This window comes from Grampus griseus (genome assembly GCF_964374135.1).
Source record: "Grampus griseus genome assembly, chromosome: 11".
NCBI lineage: Eukaryota > Metazoa > Chordata > Mammalia > Artiodactyla > Delphinidae > Grampus > Grampus griseus.
Window position 1 is genome coordinate 99873794 of NC_139005.1, and position 19445 is coordinate 99893238.

The following is a 19445-nucleotide window of genomic DNA, read 5'->3' on the forward strand; positions in this document are numbered from 1 at the left end:
TGTCACTGAGTCCCGCCTGGCGTGGGCTCCGTGGCCGCCGGCCTGAAGCCCAGACTCCTTGGGCCTGTGCAGAGTGGGGCGGCTCCGTGTTTGGGTTTCCTCCCCTCCTGGTCGCCCCCACCCTGACCCCCAGGCTGTCCCAGGCAGTGAGTGAGCTCTGGTGGCAGGTGTGCACCCTTGGGGTCAGATGGTCTTGACCCCGAGAGCTCGTCCCTGCCCCGTGGTGTGGACTCTCTGGGGGGTGAGTAGCTTAGCCTCTACCAGACCGAGCCTGTACCGCACCTGCTCTTTTGTTCGTGGTTAGGTCCAGCTGAGCCCACTCGGAACCAGCAGTGCCCCATTTCCTGTGCCCCCGCCAGGGGCGCTCCTGGGCCCATCCCTCGGCTCTGACTGCACTGCTCTCTGTGCTCCCCTAAAATAATACGGGGGGTCGTTATCTCATTCTGACAATAAGGGTCATTCCGATTCTCTCGGCTTTTCCAAGACAGATTAGCATAGGGGCTGTCTGAGTTAAATGCCATTCCTTCATTACATCCAAGAGTACCAAATGGCCCGTTGTGAGAAATGACACCGATATTTCCTGGGATAAAATAATAAGCCAGCTAAACAGACGAAGAAAAGTCACCCAGGCTCCTGCCCACACCCCGCGGACCCGGGCTGAGGCAGCCCCGCTGCTTGTGACCCAGGACAGGAGCCTGAGGTCTGGGGAGGGCTTTAGTCCCCCGCTTGCCTTTTCTTATAGCTGAGGAAGTATCTCAGTGCTTTGAAGGCCCTTGAAAGAGGGTACGTGGACGGAAGACCTCCAGAGGAGCCCTCTGATTATTGTCAGCGCGGTCCCCTGAGAACGGAAAATAAATCCAGCTCTGCGCTAGTTTGGGGGGACGCTGAATCGAGTTTCCCAGAGAGCAGGTCTCCGCCCCGACGAGGTGACTTGCACTCCTGTCTGCGAACTTGATCTTGCAGCAGGAAGGGCGTCGTGACGGGTGGGACCTGGTGCAGGGCAGCCCTTACAGCGCAGGGCAGTGAACCCCATCTGTGAACTGGTGGTGATGACACCTCCCGCCTTGGCTGCCACGAGAAATTCCGGAGCCAGGCCATGTGCAGAATCAGGTGGGCCTCCATCCCAGGGTGTGCTCAGGGCGTGTGGGCATACGGAGCCTCCTGGGACTGCAGAGTCCCGAGGCCGGGCGCCTTGCTGGGCCAGCCTGGCGGGCAGAGCGGTGCCCAGTGCAGGAGGGAGGGCCCCAGCCCCGGAGGGGGGCAGCTGGGCTGGTGCAGGTTCATGGGCGCACTCGGGCAGAGGGCACTCTTCATGCCAGTCCCATGTCACAGGGAAGGGGACAGGGCCGCCTGGGTCTGCCTGCCAGGGCCTTGACTGAGCGCACAGCCTGGGTCCGAGTAACCCACCCTTCCCCCATCACCCGGTGACTGTCTGGTACCTAAATGTTTCCGTTTTCCATTTTTAAGTTGTTTTCCCCTTTAACCCACCAGCTTCTTGGGGGCGTTTGTTTCTCCTCGTCTCTGTGCCCAAGGGTCCGGAGTTTAGGGACACAGGGAGGGCCTGCTGCCTCTCGTCACTTTGCCTCGACGTGGGGATGACCCAGTGACCACCGAGGGGCGGGGCATAAACACAGTGTGGCCCGTCCATACGGTGGAAAGTTATTATACCATAGAAAGGAGGGAAGCACGGTCACAGGCTACGACACGGTGACCCTTGGCAACATCGTGCTCAGTGAGAGAAGCCAGACACGAAACGCCACGTGTCCTGTGATTCCACTGAGGTGAGATGTCCACACAGGCACATCCATGGGGGCAGGACGCAGCCTGGTGGCTACTGGGGGCTGGGAGGGGCAGGGGGAATGGGGAGTGACTGCTAATGAGGTCAGGGTTTGTCTGGGGCGATGAAAATGTTCTGGAATTAGATTGTGGTGATGGTTACCCAACCCTGTGAATATACTAGCCCACTGAGTGGTACACTTTAAAGGGGTGAGCTTTATGGTACGTGCATTATATCTCAATAAAATAACCCTCCAAACCGAACCAAACCAACAAAAAACTCGTTGAGTGAATGAGGGGGAGCAGATGAAGGAAGGGAGGTAAGAGTGCTGTTTTCCTTTGCACAGAAGGACAGACGTGCTTCCAGGGAGACGCGGTCATTAGAAGTTGGATCTGCTCTGTGGTCTACACGGCCGTGAGGCTGTGCCCGGTTGGATGTGTGTCCGGGGCCGTGGCCTCCTGTCTGGGCTCCTGAGCCCCCCGTGGAGGCCCCAGCTGGTTGGTTTCCCCACGGAGTGCTGGCCTGGAAGGACCCTCCCTGTTTTACTTTCCGATTTCCGCTGTGAACAGAGGACGGAGTGGGAGGGTGTTCACAGGCGGCTCTCCCAGCCCAGCACCTGGTGGGAGTCAGGCCGTGTCGGGCTGCTGCTGGGGAAGCGATCGAAGCCCGGGTGTGAGGTGTGCACAGGTGCGGAGGGCTGGCCTGCTCTGTGGGAGCAGTTACGAGTCCGGGCTCCGGGACGGATGGCGGGTCCACACCCTGACCCCACTCCTTACCAGGCTGCCACCGGGCCGGCTCGTTGTTTCTCTGTACCCCATTTCCCAAGGGGTGCAATGGTGGCCGTAATAGAGTTAATGTGTTTAAAACATGAAGAAGAGTGCCTGGCATCTAATAACCACTCAGTAAATGTTAGCAGTTATCATTATTATGATTATTGTCATTTTTACCCACTTAAAACTTTCTAAATATATTCTGGGCTGAAATGTTTCTTTTCTTGAAGAACATTTTCCTTGCAAAGTTACCATGCACATTAGCAAAACACAACAAAAGTAAATAAAATTAAAAGAATAGGATGCACAATTTAAAAAAAAATTTATGAGTATTATGCTGGATGATAGCAGTTTTTATAAGGATCTAAAGTTAATTTCTTCAAATGTCTGATAAGCCATTTCAATTAGGCATCTGTTTTGCATTTTAAAGCTTTTAAGTTATGCTTTCTCATTAGATTTTTTATGCTTGGAGGAGGAAATTATTTAGAGCACCATTGCCTGTTCTTTCTTTCAAACACATCTGTGTTTTTGCTTTCTTGGTGTTTGCTCATAGCATAGAAGTATTTACGCAGTGTGGTTTTGGGAACTCTAACCTTGGAAACGGGTTTTTAGAGGGGTTGTTACTGAATTAATATGTGAATATACGAGAAGCAGAATTTTAGAAATCTTAGGAAAAAACGTTCAGACCTCAGTGAGGAATAAGTAATAAATTGATATTTTAGGTCCTCTCTTATTAGGATGTGAAATGCCTGAGAAGCAATGATTTACAATATGTTAATTATGTTAATTAATTGGAGAGGATTCAGAATATGAATTATCTGCAACTAATTAGGTATTAAAATTGAGAACCATTAAGCGATGAGGTGGGAGATGCCAAGTCATCTAGCTAGAGCGAGGAGAACGGGCGGGGGTGGGGAGGCGGGTCCTGCCGGCCGAGCGCACATCCTCGTTCACCCCGTGGGCTGACGGCTCCCTGTCTTTCCCCTGCCCCGCGGCACAGATGAGGAGGACGTGGACACCGCTGACGTCTCCTGCGTGCCTGCGGACGCGCTGCGCAACGTGGAGGCCGACACGTACTGGTGCATGAGCCGGCTGCTGGACGGCATCCAGGTGAGCCCCCGGAGGCAGCGCCCCCCCGTGGCGTCCCTCTGGCGGAGTTCATACTCCTCAGAGTGACTGTGTGTCTGCGGGCGCACACGTGCCTCTGGAGCCGATTGGAGGGCACAGCGCAGGGCTTGGAGGGACCAGGCCCCCCCTGCAGAGTCCGATCCCCGCGGGTATTCCACCCCCCCGCCCCCACCCCCCACCCCGCCCCACTCGGCCGCCGGTGACTGTGGTCCTGCCCCCCAGCGCGGGGCGTCATTGAGGAGCCGTTTCACTGTCTGCGTGAACTGTGTTCAGAGGAACCCGCCTCTTAAAGGGCGTCAGACTTAAAGGCCTTGGCTCCGCCTCCGTGACACCGGGCCGTCAGCGGCCAGCCCCACCATCCCCGCCCGCCTCGGGTCAGGGATCTCAGCGCTCAAGGACAAGTGACGCTGCCGGGTCCCAGAGGGAAGCATGAGCTGGAGGGCATCCTGCCCCCCATGGCTGGGGCTTCTGCTGGACCTGGTGTCAGCTGGGCCCCTGGCTGGGATTCTCCCTGGAAAGCCGGAGTCTTCTGGGGCCTGGGATGGTTTTATGGAATCATCCATTCCCCTAAATCAGCGGGAAACTCACACACAGTGCCCGGGGAGGAGGACGTTGGCAGGTCAAGAGCAGGAAGATGGGCTGGAGCCTTGCGTGTGGCGGGAAGTGGCCGCGGTAGGTAGACGGCCCTCGAGCCAGCTGTGGGCCATTTTAGGCTTGTCTGGTGCCCACACAGCTTTGCCAGACGCTTGCCTGGGGCCGGGGCTGCACCCACTCTGGGGCGGGAGAAGGGATTTAGGGCTGAGCTCCCCGGCTCACCGTGGGGTGAAGGGGAGAGGTGTGAGCGCTGCGGCACAAGGCATAAACCACGCTCCGACGACACGCATGCGGGGCAGAGTGGGACCTGGAGGGGACCGTGAATTTGCCAACAGAGGAGAGGAAGAGCCTGGGGCAGGGTTTTGGTCTGAGGTTCGTTCCGGTCACTCACTGGAGGACGGTCCAAAGATGGCCGCCACAGGATGGACGCTGTGCGGGGGCCTTGGGTTCTGCCAGGATCCCTTTGTCCCAGGTAAGGAAGGCCCTTCCACCTGAAGAGAGAGGACTGGTGTTGCGGATGCACTCGTCACAGGCATTTCCCACCAGCTTTGGCTTTTCCTGAGCTGTTGTCATAGCAGGCGTTCCTGATGCCGCCCACTGGAGAGGCCTCAGCTAAGCTGCTTGATTGGATGGAAATGGCCCAAGCAAGGTTTTTCTATGATGTCATCTAAAGGCTGAGTGAGGCCCTGAGATTTAATTTGAATAAATCAGCTAGGACGATTCTGTTGAAGCAAACTGTGTGGGTTCCCATTCCCCTTGATAACTTAGGAATTGACAAAGAGAAAGCAGAAGCCCTTTCTGGAGTTGAACAATAGAAAGCTTGTATCTGAGAGCCCATCAGAACTCCTCCTGACTGATTTTGTATCTTGTAAAGAAAAATGTGCCTGCTGGCGACAGATTTTGGCCCCAGCATCAATTCATCATTTCTCTACTCTGCTAATGTTTTCATATTTTTCAGTCTTTCTCCCAAAACTTAAGACTCTTTTCCTCCTTGGAAAGGAGATTGAATCATAATCTGAAACTTCTTATAAATTTCAGATGCCACTTTTCTGCTCACGAGCGGTGGAACTTCTGCTATTTAAATACAAGATTATCCGGCTTCTACTTGTAAATAAAATCAGCTGTACAATGAAGCCGATACTGGCTTTTCATTTTTCACCTGAGATTCGTTGTCTGATGAAATGGTTTCTTGACAGGGGTGCTGCGTGGAAGGCATAATGCTTCTCTGGCGTGTGTGTGTGTGTGTGTGTGTGTGTGTGTGTGTGTGTGTGTGTGTGTGTGTGTGTGTGTGTGTGTGTGTGTGTGTGATTACCACGCACGCCAGGCCAACGGCAGCCGTCTGTCTTTCTGTCACATGCTCACGACTGATTCCACGAGATCCTCACGTGAGCAAGCGTTCAGCGATGCCCATTACCAGCATCCGGGGAGTTTGGGGGGGCTCTTCTGTAATTCCCTTAGGTGAGGCCATCCCCCGTGACCCCATGCGAGCTCCGTGGGGGACTTTTCAGTGTGCGCAAGTACTCTCGCCATTGTGGTTTGGATAAGTGTGAGGGTATGAACTGACTTAAAATCAAGAGGAAACATGGACCAGGTGTCATAAACCCATTGTACGCTATTACAAATAACATATGTTTATGATAAATGAATATTTTCCCAAACAGAAATGTTTAGTGAGAAGAAAGACATGGTTTTACTTTATGTGCCTTGACAGAAGACAGCTGAATTCTCCTACGTGTTTCTCCAGTCAACCTGCTGTAATATGTTTTCCCTTTCATACTGGACCACAGCCGAACAGATGGTAGTTTCTTAAAGGTCATGCGGTGTGAATGTGGAGTCCTATCAGTGGACGTTTTGTGCTCAGTCACAGTAAAATCCATTGACCTGTCTTGCACTTGGAATAGACCTTTTACACACGCATGGTTCTGTCACATCAGACACTGGTCACTGGAAAATCCTGGATGCCCGAGTATGCAGATCTTCTAAACATTGGTGCGTCTCATCATACAGTATCAAAAAATCACCTTTGTTAGTGTTACCACCGTCTCATAAGGAACTGTCAAGCCCAGAGTGGTGGAGAAAAGTTCTCTAAAATTCAGATTTGGGCTTAAAAGTGCAAACATTATTATTGGCAGCAAACACTGTGAATTGGTTCCCTTGAGGTGACAGGGTAACTTTGTTCATTTTTGAGAAAAGGTCTGCCAGATACCCAAGTTGGAATAACCAATTTGCCTGTTGGTCATTCTTTCAAGTACGTTTTCTCTTGGAAAATGTATCCAGTTCTGCTCTCAGCTCAGAGAATTGCACCAAAAATTGCTTTTCTGGAAGAAATCAATGTTTCTGGGTGCACGTCTCCAGAGCTTTACCCGTGCTTCCCATTTTTGCCATAGAACACTGAAAAGATGTTTATCAAGGGTCAAGATTTAACCCAATACTAATCATAAGATTGGGAACTTTCCTGTGTCACCCAGGACATCCTTCAGTGAAACTGCCTCTTCTTAACCCGCGAGTGTGTGGCATTGAGTGCGGTTGTGGGCGCGGCCTTGGTCTGTGCCGCGAGCCAGCACTTCTATTTGCCACCACTTCCGTAGCATGACAGCAAATGGCAACATGGCGACAGAGGTAGATGATGCCTCAGTATCATTATGAATGCAGTTTGGACCTCAGGGTCCCAGGGAGCCCAGCGGCTGGCTGAGCACCGTGGGAGCTGCAGCCCCGCAGGGAGAGATGCTCTCATGGAGGGGCCCCCAGGGTGAGCTCACAAGAGGAAAAGTACAAGACGGAGGAAGTGCGCCGCGAGTGAACTGGGGCTGGGGGAGCTGTGCCCTGGACTTGGGATCCTGACACAGTGGGTCTTTCTGCCCGTGTCCTGCTCCTTGGATCCTGGGCATCGTGAGTTGACTGCATGTTCCCAGTGGGGCCACTGGGAACGTGAGGTGGAGGGCCCTGACGTGGGCTTTCCTGTCTCATTGGCGGGATAGAGCCACACTCGGGTCTCATAATGAGGTCGAGTGTCCTCAGGTACGCCGTGAGGAGTCCAGCCAGAGATTTAATTTTTTTTTTTTTTTTTTTGCGGTACGTGGGCCTCTCACTGCCGTGGCCTCTCCCGTTGCGGAGCACAGGCTCCGGATGCGCAGGCTCAGCGGCCATGGCTCACGGGCCCAGCCACTCCGCGGCATGTGGGATCCTCCCGGACCGGGGCACGAACCCGTGTCCCCTGCATCGGCAGGTGGACTCTCAACCACTGTGCCACCAGGGAAGCCCCAGAGATTTAATTTTTAAAAATAATTTGGTGGGGGAATTCCCTGGCGGTCCAGTGGTTAGGACTCAGCGCTTTCACTGCTGTGGCCTGGGTTCAATCCCTGGTCGGGGAACTAAGATCCCACAAGCCACGCAGCGTGGCCAAAAAAAAACTGTGGTGGGCTGTTATTTCTTCCAGTGGTTTCACGGATCGTGTCTTTCTAATGCTGCCTTTGGAGGTGCTTTTTGGTTAGGTCACCAAAGGCCGTGTGAGCCAGTGCAGCTGCTGGGCTGCTTCTTTACAGAGGACCGCCTTGCGACAGGCCAGCAGGACCTGGGCCTTGGGGCCGAGGAGGAGAGTGCCCGTGTGCTTTCTGAGGGAGGAAGCTGCTTGAAGGCCTCTGCTGCGGCGCCGGGGCAGGGCAGGCCCAGGTCCCAGTCCAGGTGGGCGAGCCCTTCTCTGGCTTCTCGGGGATTATTCTTGGGCCTTTGCCAGCCTTCTCATTTCACTAACGACACGACGCCAGGGTTGTCGGGGAGCTCTCACCTCTTGAGTTACGGCTTCCATACTTGCCTGCCCTGCAGTCATACTATTACTCTCAGATTCATTACTTAGCAGGACAGCCTCTTTGAGTAGAAAAGGACTGTTGCCTTTTATAATCAGTCATTTACATTTTCTTTCCTTGGGGAAGAATTACTCAATTCTAAGAACTGGTTGCTGGCGTGGAAGGGATGGGAATATTGGGGAAAGTGATGATATTATCTTGGAACTTGCCAGAGAAAAGGCCGGAAACGTGGTGGTGTAGTGTCTGGCAGAGAAAGGCCCGGAATGACCAGACCTGTGACTGGGGGTTGGAGGGGACACTGTCTTGCGGGGGGCAGGGTGGTCCCTCAAATACAGCTGCTGTGAGTTAGCCGGGGGGAGAAAAGGGACGACGTATCACAGGGAACCAGAGCCTGCACAGGGAGCCCTTGGAGAAGGTTCTGCTCCGAAAAGGAGAGCAGCCCGAGGCACGCTCAGAAGGTGGCCCAGGATCCTCAGAAGGACCCAGAACCTCGATCTGTTGCCGCCTCTCAACCGAACTCCAGAGAACAGAGGGCCAGTGCGTCGCTTGGGAAGGTGGTGGAGAGGATGCTTACGTGGCCTTGACACATCAGGAGTCTCCAGCTGGAAGGGGCAGCGGAGCAGCAGGAGGAGAGCGCAGAGCCAGACCCCGTGCCCGGCCCGCGGGTGGGCAGCGAGGGGCCGGAGCGCCCGCTCCGCGTGGCACGTTCCTGTCTCGCATCCAGAGGCGTCGCGCGCGGGGTGGAAGCGTCTTCAGAGCTGTGATGTTAGAGCTCCAGTCGATAACAGTGAGGACTCTTGGCAACATTTTAGAAACGTTTATTAAGTAGACAAGAATGTGTGGGTTACTGGGCTGAAGCAGAAGATTCATTAAGAGTGAGTTATTGTGCGCCAGTGTAAAAATGAAGATTAAAAAAATCAATTTACAGTAGCATTGAAAACAGTGAAATCCATGTTGTTGCCTGGGTGAGTCGTTCATTCCTTCTAATTACGAAGCGGTGCTCCATCGTGTGAATCTATCACAGCTGTTTAAACATCCTCCAGTTGGTGGAAGCCAGTGCTGTTTCCAGTCTTCGGCTGTGAGGGGTGAAGTTTCTGTGAACACTCGTGTAGTCGTCCTCTCGTTGACGTGTGTTTCTGTCTCTTGGGTCAGTACTTAGGAGTGGACTTGCTGGGTAGTGGCATAGGGCTATACTTAGTTTTTATGGAAAACCTCCAGATCTTTTCTCCGAATTGGTTGCGCTGTTTCATAAACCCATCAGCACTAAGGTCTGGCTGCCGCACATCCTCACTGGCGTTGCACGGCCCTGTTTTTATTTCTGCTGGTTAGCAGTCGTGTGTGTGTGTGTGTGTGTGTGTGTGCATGCGCGTGCGTGCATGTGTATCTATGTATCTATATTGTTGGGCTTCACTCCACAGGCTTGCAAGGCCTGTACTTGCCCAGCTTTAAGAGTGAAGAAAGAGCCTGGAGTCAGCAACAGAGACATCCACGGTTTAATGGATGGGGGAGCTTAGCTCCTGGAGCAATGCCTCACCACGTGCGGCAGGCAGTGGGCAGGACATGGCGGCTGTCTTCACTCCTGGGGGAAGGGGACGTTGCCAGCTTTAGGGGGAATTGACCTCAGGTGGGCTTGTCAGTTACCAGGGAAACCAGCAGAGAGGCATGCCCCCTTCATGGCCCCTTTGATAAGAACAGTCACTAGCTGGGGCCTGGGGCAAGTATGAAGGAAGGTCAGTCACATGAGCAGGTGTAGGTGAAGCAGGCGCTGGTCCAGCAGGGACGTACAGAGAGCAAGAGAACAGCCATCTTGAGTGGCCTGACCGTACGGTGTCTATATATCTATATCTGTATCCATATCGAGAGAGGGAACGAGAATATTTTGTCCCAAGTTTGTGGCTTGTCATTATACACTTAAAAAAAACCTATTTATTTATTTATTTATTTTTGGCTGCGTTGGGTCTTCAATGCGTTGCTGTGCGCAGGCTTCTCGTTGCGGTGGCCTCTCTTGTTGTGGAGCACGGGCTCTAGGTGTGTGGGCTTCAGTAGTTGTGGCACGTGGGCTTAGTAGTTGTGGCTTGCGGGCTCTAGAGCGTAGGCTCAGTAGTTGTGGCGCATGGCCTTAGTTGCTCCGTGGCATGTGGGATCTTCCCAGACAAGGGCTAGAACATGCGTCCCCTGTGTTGGCAGATGGACTCTCAACCACTGCGCCACCAAGGAAGTCCCTCAATTTACTTTTTAAAAATGTCTTGTGGGGCTTCCCTGGTGGCGCAGTGGTTGAGAGTCCACCTGCCGATGCAGGGGACACAGGTTCGTGCCCCGGTCCGGGAAAATCCCACATGCCGCGGAGCGGCTGGGCCCGTGAGCCATGGCCACTGAGCCTGCGCGTCCGGAGCCTGTTGCTCCGCAACGGGAGAGGCCACAGCAGTGAGAGGCCCGCGTACCACCAAAAAAAAAAAAGTCTTCTGCTGAGCAGAAAATTTTAATTTTGTTGAATTCTAATTTATTATTTTTTGTGGTAACGGTTGTCTGTGTCCTAACCAAAAAGCCTTTTCCTGCGCCCAGCATGCCAGGGTATTCTCCTATGTTTTTCTTCTAGAAACTATAATTTTAGTTTTTACTTTTAGGTCTGTCATCTCGCTTGACATAATTTTTCTGTATGTGAGGAAGGCACATATACATTTCGTGGTTAACACGGCACCATTTGCTGAAAACAGTTTATGTTTCCAGAGTAGATTGCTTTGGCGCCTTTTCTGAAAATCAAATGACCGTATACGTGTGTGTCTATTTCTGGACACTCTATCATGTTCCATTAATCTATTAATGGGTTGTTATGCCAGTACGCACTGTCTTCACTACTGTAGCATTTCTTGGAGTTCGGTAAAGTCCTCCAAGTGTGTTCTTTTTTACAAAAAAATATTGAGTATTTTTGGTCCTTTGCATTTTTTTTTTTTTTTTTGCGGTACGCAGGCCTCTCACTCTTGTGGCTTCTCCCGTTGCGGAGCACAGGCTCCGGACGCGCAGGCTCAGCGGCCATGGCTCACGGGCCCAGCCGCTCCGGGGCATGTGGGATCTTCCCAGACCGGGGCACGAACCCGCGTCCCCTGCATCAGCAGGCGGACTCTCAACCACTGCACCACCAGGGAAGCCCGGTCCTTTGCATTTTTATGTAAAGTTTATCGTTAGCCATTTCCTACCAAAAAAGCCTTACGGCCTGGGATTTAGAATGGAATTATATTTTGAATCTATGTGTCAGTTGTCCCAGAATTAACAGTATTAACAGTGTTAATTTATTCTAGTCCGTAAGCATGGTATAGTTTTAAATTTATTTAAATGTTCTTTAACTTACCCTAATAAACATTTTGTAGTTTTCAGTGTATGGGTTTTGCTCATCTTTTGTTAAATTTGTTTCTAGATTTTTTTTTTTTGATGCACCTTTAAATGGTATAGCTTTCTTGGTAAATTTTGTTTTTTTGTTTTTTACTGATAGTTTTGTACAAATACAATTGAGTTTTGTAAACTGACAGTTTTCCAGTTCCTATTGTTGTATGACAAATTACTCCAAAACTTCCTGACTTAGAACAACTGTTTTATCACTCTCACAGATCCTGTTGGTCAGGATTTCAGTCAGGACACACCACGAACCTCTGTCTGTGCACCACGGTGTCTGGCGCCTCGGTGAGATGGCTTGAAAGCTGGCACAAGTTGATGCCTAGGGACTGGAGTCATCTGCAGTCTCACCCTTTTAAGTGTGTGGCGCCTGGGCTTGGACGACTCTACGACTGAGACTGTAGACTGAGCTGCCCACGCATGGCCTCTCCATGTGGCTTAACGTCCTCACGGCACGGTGGCCTTAGGAAAGTCAGACTTCTGACATAATGGTTCAGGTTCCCAGTTAGACTTCTGGAAAGCAAGGTGTAAGTTGCACTTTTTCATGACTGAACCTCAGAAGTCGCATAATATCACTTCCACTCTACTCTTTTGGGTGAAGGAGTCATAAGCCTACTTTAAAGAGAGGGAGATTAGACTCCATCTCTTGATGCAGGAGTGCCCTGGTCACATCATAAAAGAATATATGGGATAAGAGAGGTTGTTGTGGAAAATATATGCCACACCTTGTTTCTTGTAATCTTGCTAAATTCACTTGTTAGTTTTAGGAGCTTTTGGGTAGATGCCTTAGGATTTTCTGTGTGCACAATCATGTCACCTACAAATGAACAGAATTTTACTTCTTTCTGTGTAATATGTGTGGCTTTTATTTCCTCTTCTTGCCTTTTTGCATTGTCAAGGACCTCAAGTACAATGTTGAACGGAAGTGATGAGAGCAGACATTTCTACCTCTTTCCAGGTATTGGTGGAGAGGGTGAAACATTTAGGCGCTCACCATTAACTTTGATGTTAGCTGTTGACTTTTCATAGATGCCCTTTACCAGGGTGGTTTTGACAGTGCAAATTCCACAGACAAGGAGTCTGTATTTTTAATAAACATTCTGCCTTATTTTGGTAGGTCTTTTTCTTTACATTTGAGGAATACCAGTATATAAAGGACGAAGAGATTGAGGATAGAATTTGTAAGACTTGGTGGAAGAAGAGCTGGAAGACAGATCATAGTTTGCTGAGACTTTTAAATAATTATGAATCAGTATTTTGCCAAATGCCTTTTCTTTGTTGAGATAGATGCTCATATGATTTTTCTGACTTACTCTGTTCATGTACTGAAGGACATTGATTAACTTTTAATGTTAAGCCAGCTTGCATTCCTGAGATAAGTCCCACTTTGTCGTGAGATGTTAGTCTTTTTATATGTTTCAGGATTCTCTTTGATATTTTATTTTATTGTATTGTATGTAATATATTTTAAAAGAGTTTTACATCTCTGTTCACGAGGAATACAACTGACCCTTGAACAACACAGGTTTGAACTGTGCAGGTCCACTTACACGTGCTTTTTTTTTTCCCCCCTCAATTAAATACGGGTAGTACTACATGATCCAGGGTTTGCTGAATCCACAGATATAGCACTGCAGATACAGAGGGCTGACTATGCGACTTGAGCATCTGTGGATTTTGGTATCCATGGGGGCTCCTGGAACCAACCCCCTTTGTATACTGAGGGATGGCAGTATTGTCTTCCATTTTCTTTTCTTCCATGTATTCTCTTTTTCTGTTCTGGCATTAGGGAAATGGTGATTTCATAAAATGCTCCTGTGATTTCTGAAAGAGTTTGTGCAAGATCGGTATTGTGTTTTTCTTAAATACTTGATGGAATTCAACAGTGAAGCCATCTTGGCCTGGAACTTTCTTTGTGGGAAAGTTTTAAGTACAAATTCGATTTCTCCTCTGGGTAGGGCTCCAGATTTTCTATTTCTTTTCTTGTCAGTTTTGATAATTTGTGTATTTTAAAGAATTTGGTCATTTTAAACAATTGTCTAATTTATTGACATATTGTTGTTTGCAATATTCCCTAATTCTTTTAATGTCTATAAGAACTAAAGTGATGTCTTCAATTCCTAAAATTGGTAATTAAACTAATTGATACGTGTCTTGAGATGTGTCACGTAGTCTATCTTGATGAATGTTTCATGCGTCCTTGAGAAGAATGTGTCTTCTGCTTTGCTGGGGGAAGTTTCTGTAAGTATCAGTTAGGTCATGTTGGTTGATAGGTAGTGTTTCTCCTGTCTTCTGTATCCTTACTGATTTTCTGTCTGCTGTTCCTGTCAATTGCTGAGTGAGGACTTCTGGCGTTTCCAACTCTAATGGTTAATTTGTCTCTTCATTTAGTTTTGTCAGGTTTTGCTTCATGTTGTTTGAATCTTGGTTATTAGATACACACACATGTAGGATGATTATGTTTTCTTGATGAATTTAAATGCTTATTGTTATGAAATATTCCTCTATTTCTGGTTATATCCCCTGTGCTGGATTCCAGTTCCTCTGATACTAATATAGCCATTCCATCTTCCTTATGGTTAGTATTTCCTTGGTGTGTCTTTTGCATCCCTTTGCCTTTAATCTATTTGTGTCTCTTCTTATTTAAAGCACGTTTCCTGTAGACAGCTTATAGTTGGATTTTGCTTTCCTACCCTTTTAGTGTGTGTTTAGTTCATTCACATTCATGTAATTATTTATATGGTTGGGGTTTACGCTGCCATTTTGCTATTTATTTTCTATTCATTTCATCTTATTTCCTCCCTTCTTTTGCACGCATTGGGTACTTTTTAAATTAATGGACTTTGTTTTTTAGGGCAGTTTCAGGTTTACAGAAATATTGAGCAGAAAGTACAGAGAGTTTGATGTACTCTGTTGCCACCTCCTCACACACACAAGGTTTCTCCTGTTATTGACATCTTGCGTTCGTGTGGTGCCTTTGTTACAGTTGATGAGCCAATATCCATATGTCATTATTAACTAAAGTCCATAGTTGACATTAGGTTCCCTCTCTGTGCTGTACATTCTGTGGGTTTGGACAAATGTATAATGACGTGTATCTACCATTATGGTATCATACAGAGTAGTTTCACTGCCCTAAAAATCCTCTGTGCTCCCCCTGTTCATCCTCTCCCTGAACCCTTGACAACCACTGGCCTTTTCACTGTCTCCATGGTTTTGCCTCTTCCAGAATGTCATTTCCGTGGAACCACACAGTGTGTAGTCTTTTGAGACCGGCTCCTTTCACTCAGGGAGACTTTCTTATTATTCTTGTTAGTTTTCACTCTGACTTATCGGCCATCTCTCCTCTCCCCACTTTTCTTTTAGTTAGTGGTTACTTTTTAATTTAATTTTATTTATTTTTTTAAAAATTTTTTTGCGGTATGCGGGCCTCTCACCGTTGTGGCCTCTCCCGTCGCGGAGCACAGGCTCCGGACGCACAGGCTCAGCGGCCATGGCTCACGGGCCCAGCCGCTCCGCGGCATGTGGGACCTTCCCGGACCGGGGCACGAACCCGCGTCCCCCGCATCGGCAGGCGGACTCTCAACCACTGCGCCACCAGGGAAGCCCAGTGATTACTCTTTATAGCACGTATTTATAACTTACCTATAACTTACCTTACTCCCTTCAAATACTGTTGATCTTGGCGAGACAGCAGTGAGCGGTGGCTTGAAGCAAGATCTTAGTTCCCTGCCCAGGAAGTGAACCTGCGCCACCAGGGAAGCCCTTGCTCTTCCATCTCTTCCATCAGAGAGGCATCACGGAGCTCTGTCCTCGTCCTTCTCCCCTCTTCCCAGAGACCGTGGCGAAGACGTGGAGGGTGTGAGTTTACGCACTGCCTCTCAGCTTGGAAGGACAGCTAATGTGATCGATGACATGATCAAGGTGCAGAATGAGTTCCACTGCCTGCAGTTCCGGCTGAGAGCCAATCAAACAAACGAGTTCACAGGAGTAAGTGAGAAGCCCTACATTCAAGTTCACAAAACCAAGCAGTACGGTTCGTTGAGTGCAGCCTGGACAGCCTGGGTTGACTGCGTCGCCAGTGGGATGCTCTCGTGGTTCTCATGCCCAGATTCTGGCTTTGGTCTTGTAGCTGACCTCTTGCATCCTCTCTGGCCCCTTCTGTTACGCCCCACCTTGCAGCCAGAGTCATCTTTTCCAAATGCAAATCTCGTAACCGTGGTGGCTCCCCATTTCCGTGTCAGTAGCTTCCTTCTATAGCTTTGCTGGGGTCTCACCCTTTATCTCCACGTGGTCTTCTAGCCTCGGAATGGTCTTCTCCCGTCAACCCCAGCTTCCTTGCGGCCCCTCCCGCCGCACTGGCCTTCATTCCACGCCTGGAGTGTGCCTAGCTTCCTTCTCCCTGGGTCTCGGCCCGGGCCTCACCTCCTCTGCGTGGTCCTCAGGTCAGGCCCCCGTTCTGTGCCATGGCGGCCGGGCTCCCCAGGGCACAGCCAGCCCCCATGCGCATTTGCGTGGCCTGCGTGATGAACGTTTGCTTAACGACCGGACCGTCATCTCTGGACAGGAGGCCCGTGCTGTTTTCCTGACCAACTGTGTTGAGAGGCCCAGGACTGCCCCCGGGTCCCGTGACTCCCAGCATGTAGCTGTGCTCCCGGCCGTGATTCCTCCCAGCGCAGTCGTGTGAGGCGGCAGCGGCCAAGGGAGAAGGCCCGGGGGGACCCAGGCGCCAGCTGCCCGGAGTCCTGCCCTGGTGGAGTCGCAGGAGACGCCTAACGCCCCAGCGACGAGTTGTCACTGTCTGCTGGGAGCTCGGTAGAGGCTCTGCCTGGGATCTGTACCGAGGCTGTTCACATAGGTACCTCGAAAGCAGGAGCTTGGCGTAAACCACGGTGCTCAGCTGAGGCCAGCGAGCCATTCTTACTGGTTCGGGAGAGGTGGGAACACCCGAAATCCTCAGTCCCAGGCGCTGGCTGAGGGAGGGCCGACCTTGCACACGGGCCTGTCTCAGGATGGAAGTCTCCGGCCTGGTTTTCCGCACCGTCTCTGCTCTGGCCTCGGGGTATTGTCTCACGTGTGAGGCACTCAGGCAGTGTTTCCTGCACAGAGGGAAGAGCTCCCAGTCTGCTGTGGTTCTGTCTTCTATGGACTGATGCATCAGTTGCACTGACTGGATCATCAGGGTGCCTGAAATGGGGCCTTGTATTGCTGAGTCGTTCCAGTCGCAGGTCCAGGGCAGGTGAGGGAGGCAAGTGTGGTTTGAGCGTAAGAAAGCAGCTTTCTCAGAGTGAGACTGGCCAGGAAAGGGGTGTGGGACTTGCTGAGGACTTGCGTCTCTGGTCTGGGGGCAGCCCCTTGTCAGAGGTAAGAGGGATTCTCAGTTCTCTGGGAGCTGGGAGTTTTAATAGGCAGGTGCTGCGGTCCTTCCGGCTAAGCCGATATGAGTGTATCTTCCAGCTCTTCTCTGAAATGCTCCTTCAGAAGAGTTTATTCTGCTTGTCTTCTGAAGAGCACAGAAAATGCTGTTTGTTATTGCTGGAGGGTGAGGCGGGAATGGCAGCATATGCGAGGCAAGCCTGGTGTGCATTTCTTTATTTTTTTTCTGTAAAAAGGTAAGCAGAAAGGTAAAGTCCGTCTGCTACGGGCTTCACTTTCTGTAAAACATTGCCCAAAAGGTCGTTGTATTCTTCAGACCTTCCTTCCTTCCCTCTGACCCATAAGTTTTACATATTCTATCGTTTCTTAAAGACACAAACTCAAATCTCAGTTTGAAAGGACATGCATGGTTACTTTTCACGGAGTATTGTTGATATGATGACTGTTACTATTTCTGTAAATATACCGCATTCTTATTTACGTCCTTATTACTTCCTATTTTGCCTGCGTAGTCATACATTTATTCAGCAGACGTTTTCTGTGCCAGGTGCGTTGCCGGCGCGGGTTTGGATGGCATTCTGGGGGTGGCGCCCCTGCCTGAAGTGGGCAGAACCCACGGTCAGATGAGGGGCGCTGGTGGAGCCCTGCTGGGTGGTCTGAGTGCCAAGTGCCTCTCCTGAGGCCGCAGAACATTCTTCTCCCCTCACACCTTCCAACTCAGCCTCTGGCTCTGGAATGTCCCTGGTGTGCCCTTCAAAGGCTTCCTGGCTACTGTGGGGCCATCCTCAGCCCACCACACTGTGCCCCTTCTGAAGGGTGGTCTTCTCTGCCCCCCGCCCCCTGCCTAGATCCAGATGCCAAGGCCACACCTGTCAGTCTTCTCAGGTCCTTTCACAATACAGATTTTTTTTTTAGACTCTCGGGTGTCATTCTTTTCTTATTATTTGGATTTTCAAGAGAACTCATCTCCCCTACCTGGGTTTTGAACAAATTGAGAAATAAAATAGTGGCAGATGGCCAAAGAATAACTTTTGTTTCTTCTAAATGAGAACCTTGAAATCCTGTCTTAGTGTGAGAGCCAAATAACCTGGCTGACTGAATCCCAGGATCATTCAGGCTGACCCACCCTGTCAGAGCCAGCGCTGGGCCTGGGCAGGACCCCCTCACATGCATCAGAGCTGTACCAGGAAGCAGCCTTCCGGGGGTGGGGGGGAGCAGCCTTCCTAGGGGAGCAGCCTTCCCTGGGGGAGCAGCCTTCCCAGGGTGGGAGCAGCATTCCTGGGGGAGCAACCTTCCTAGGGGAGCAGCCTTCCCAGGGGGAGCAGCCTTCCCAGGGGGAGCAGCATTCCTGGGGGAGCAGCCTCCCTAGGGGAGCAACCTTCCCAGGGGGAGCAGCTTTCCCCAGGGGAGCGGTTTTCTTGGGGGAGCAACCTCCCTGGGGGGAGCAGCCTTCCAAGGGGGAGCAGCCTTCCCAGGGGGAGCAGCTTTCCCCGGGGGAGCGGTTTTCTTGGGGGAACAGTCTTTCTGTGGGGAGCAGCATTCCTGGGGGAGTAACCTTCCTGGGGGAGCAGCCGACGCTGAGAGCTGGAAGGAGGGCTGAACCTACTGGCTGTTTAGTCTCCCAGGCTTAGCAGTTGAAGTTGCCTTCTTGGGGTGAGTATTTCTGGGGATGGAGATAGTGCAGGAGAGGCACCAACTGAGTTCCCTCCACTTGGAAGCAGACCCCGGGTTTGAGAGTTGGCTGTTTGCATAACCATTAGGTCCCTTCTCGGCCGGGGGCATGGCCCGCCTTGGAGCCCACAGCCCATCGGGACAGGCCAGCCCCCAGTGGAACCCCTGCTCCTTTGAGGATTCTCCTGGGACGCCGGGGAGAGGACGTTAGAGCCTGGTCCTGATGGCTTTGAAATGTGTCAGAATTGAACATTAATTCGATAATCTGTAAGGCCTCCACCCTTAGTTTATTTCTCATCCTTAATTATGTCCTGCTTGACTCTTCCACCTGTCTCATCAGAAATTCCACCATGAGGTGAAATGCCAGTGTGTAAGCTTCCAGCTACGCAGCCTGCCCCGCATTCGAGTATAAATCTCCTTGTGTTACCCAGTTTCAGAGAGAAATTGTCTTAAAGGCCAACCCTTGTAAGTTCAAGTCCAAAACCAGAATTTCCGTTGCCCGTTAATGTCTAAGTCCGTGAAAGCTCACGGCTCGTGCTTACCTTGTGCTCAGCAGGTGTCTCACCAGGACACGCACAGGCCTTTCAGGGCCCAGAGGTCCTGTCCATTGAGCGCCAGTCTGCGAAAGCCCTCGCTTCACAAGCCTTCAAAGCATGGCAGAGCGCACAAGCTTGTCACCGTGTCTAGAGGGCACATCACGCCAGGGCCCTGTGGCAGCCGCCCCAGGAGCACCGTCCCCCTGCGCAGAGCAGGGCGCATGTGGGACCTCAGGGTTGCTCTGAGTCGGGGCACCGCTCGGAGCTGTCCTCGGTTTTGCCCTCGCGGGGATGTGACAGTTGGATTCAGAGGCTGTCACTTGAAATCGACTTGGGAGAAACCTCAGCAAGAAGTTAGGTCTGAGTTTACTCATTTTCTGTTTCTGCGGGAAAAAGATCCTTG

The 19445-nt window shown here is 50.9% G+C and overlaps 1 protein-coding gene across 1 annotated transcript in view; it reads left to right on the forward strand.

Annotated features, from left to right (window-relative positions):
* Positions 1-19445, forward strand: part of TBC1D22A (TBC1 domain family member 22A) — a 314758-nt gene that overhangs the window by 179216 nt on the left and 116097 nt on the right. The window contains exon 9 of the mRNA XM_082666699.1: positions 3548-3657. Coding sequence (XP_082522825.1) covers positions 3548-3657 — 110 coding nt within the window. The remainder of the gene's footprint in view (positions 1-3547; positions 3658-19445) is intronic.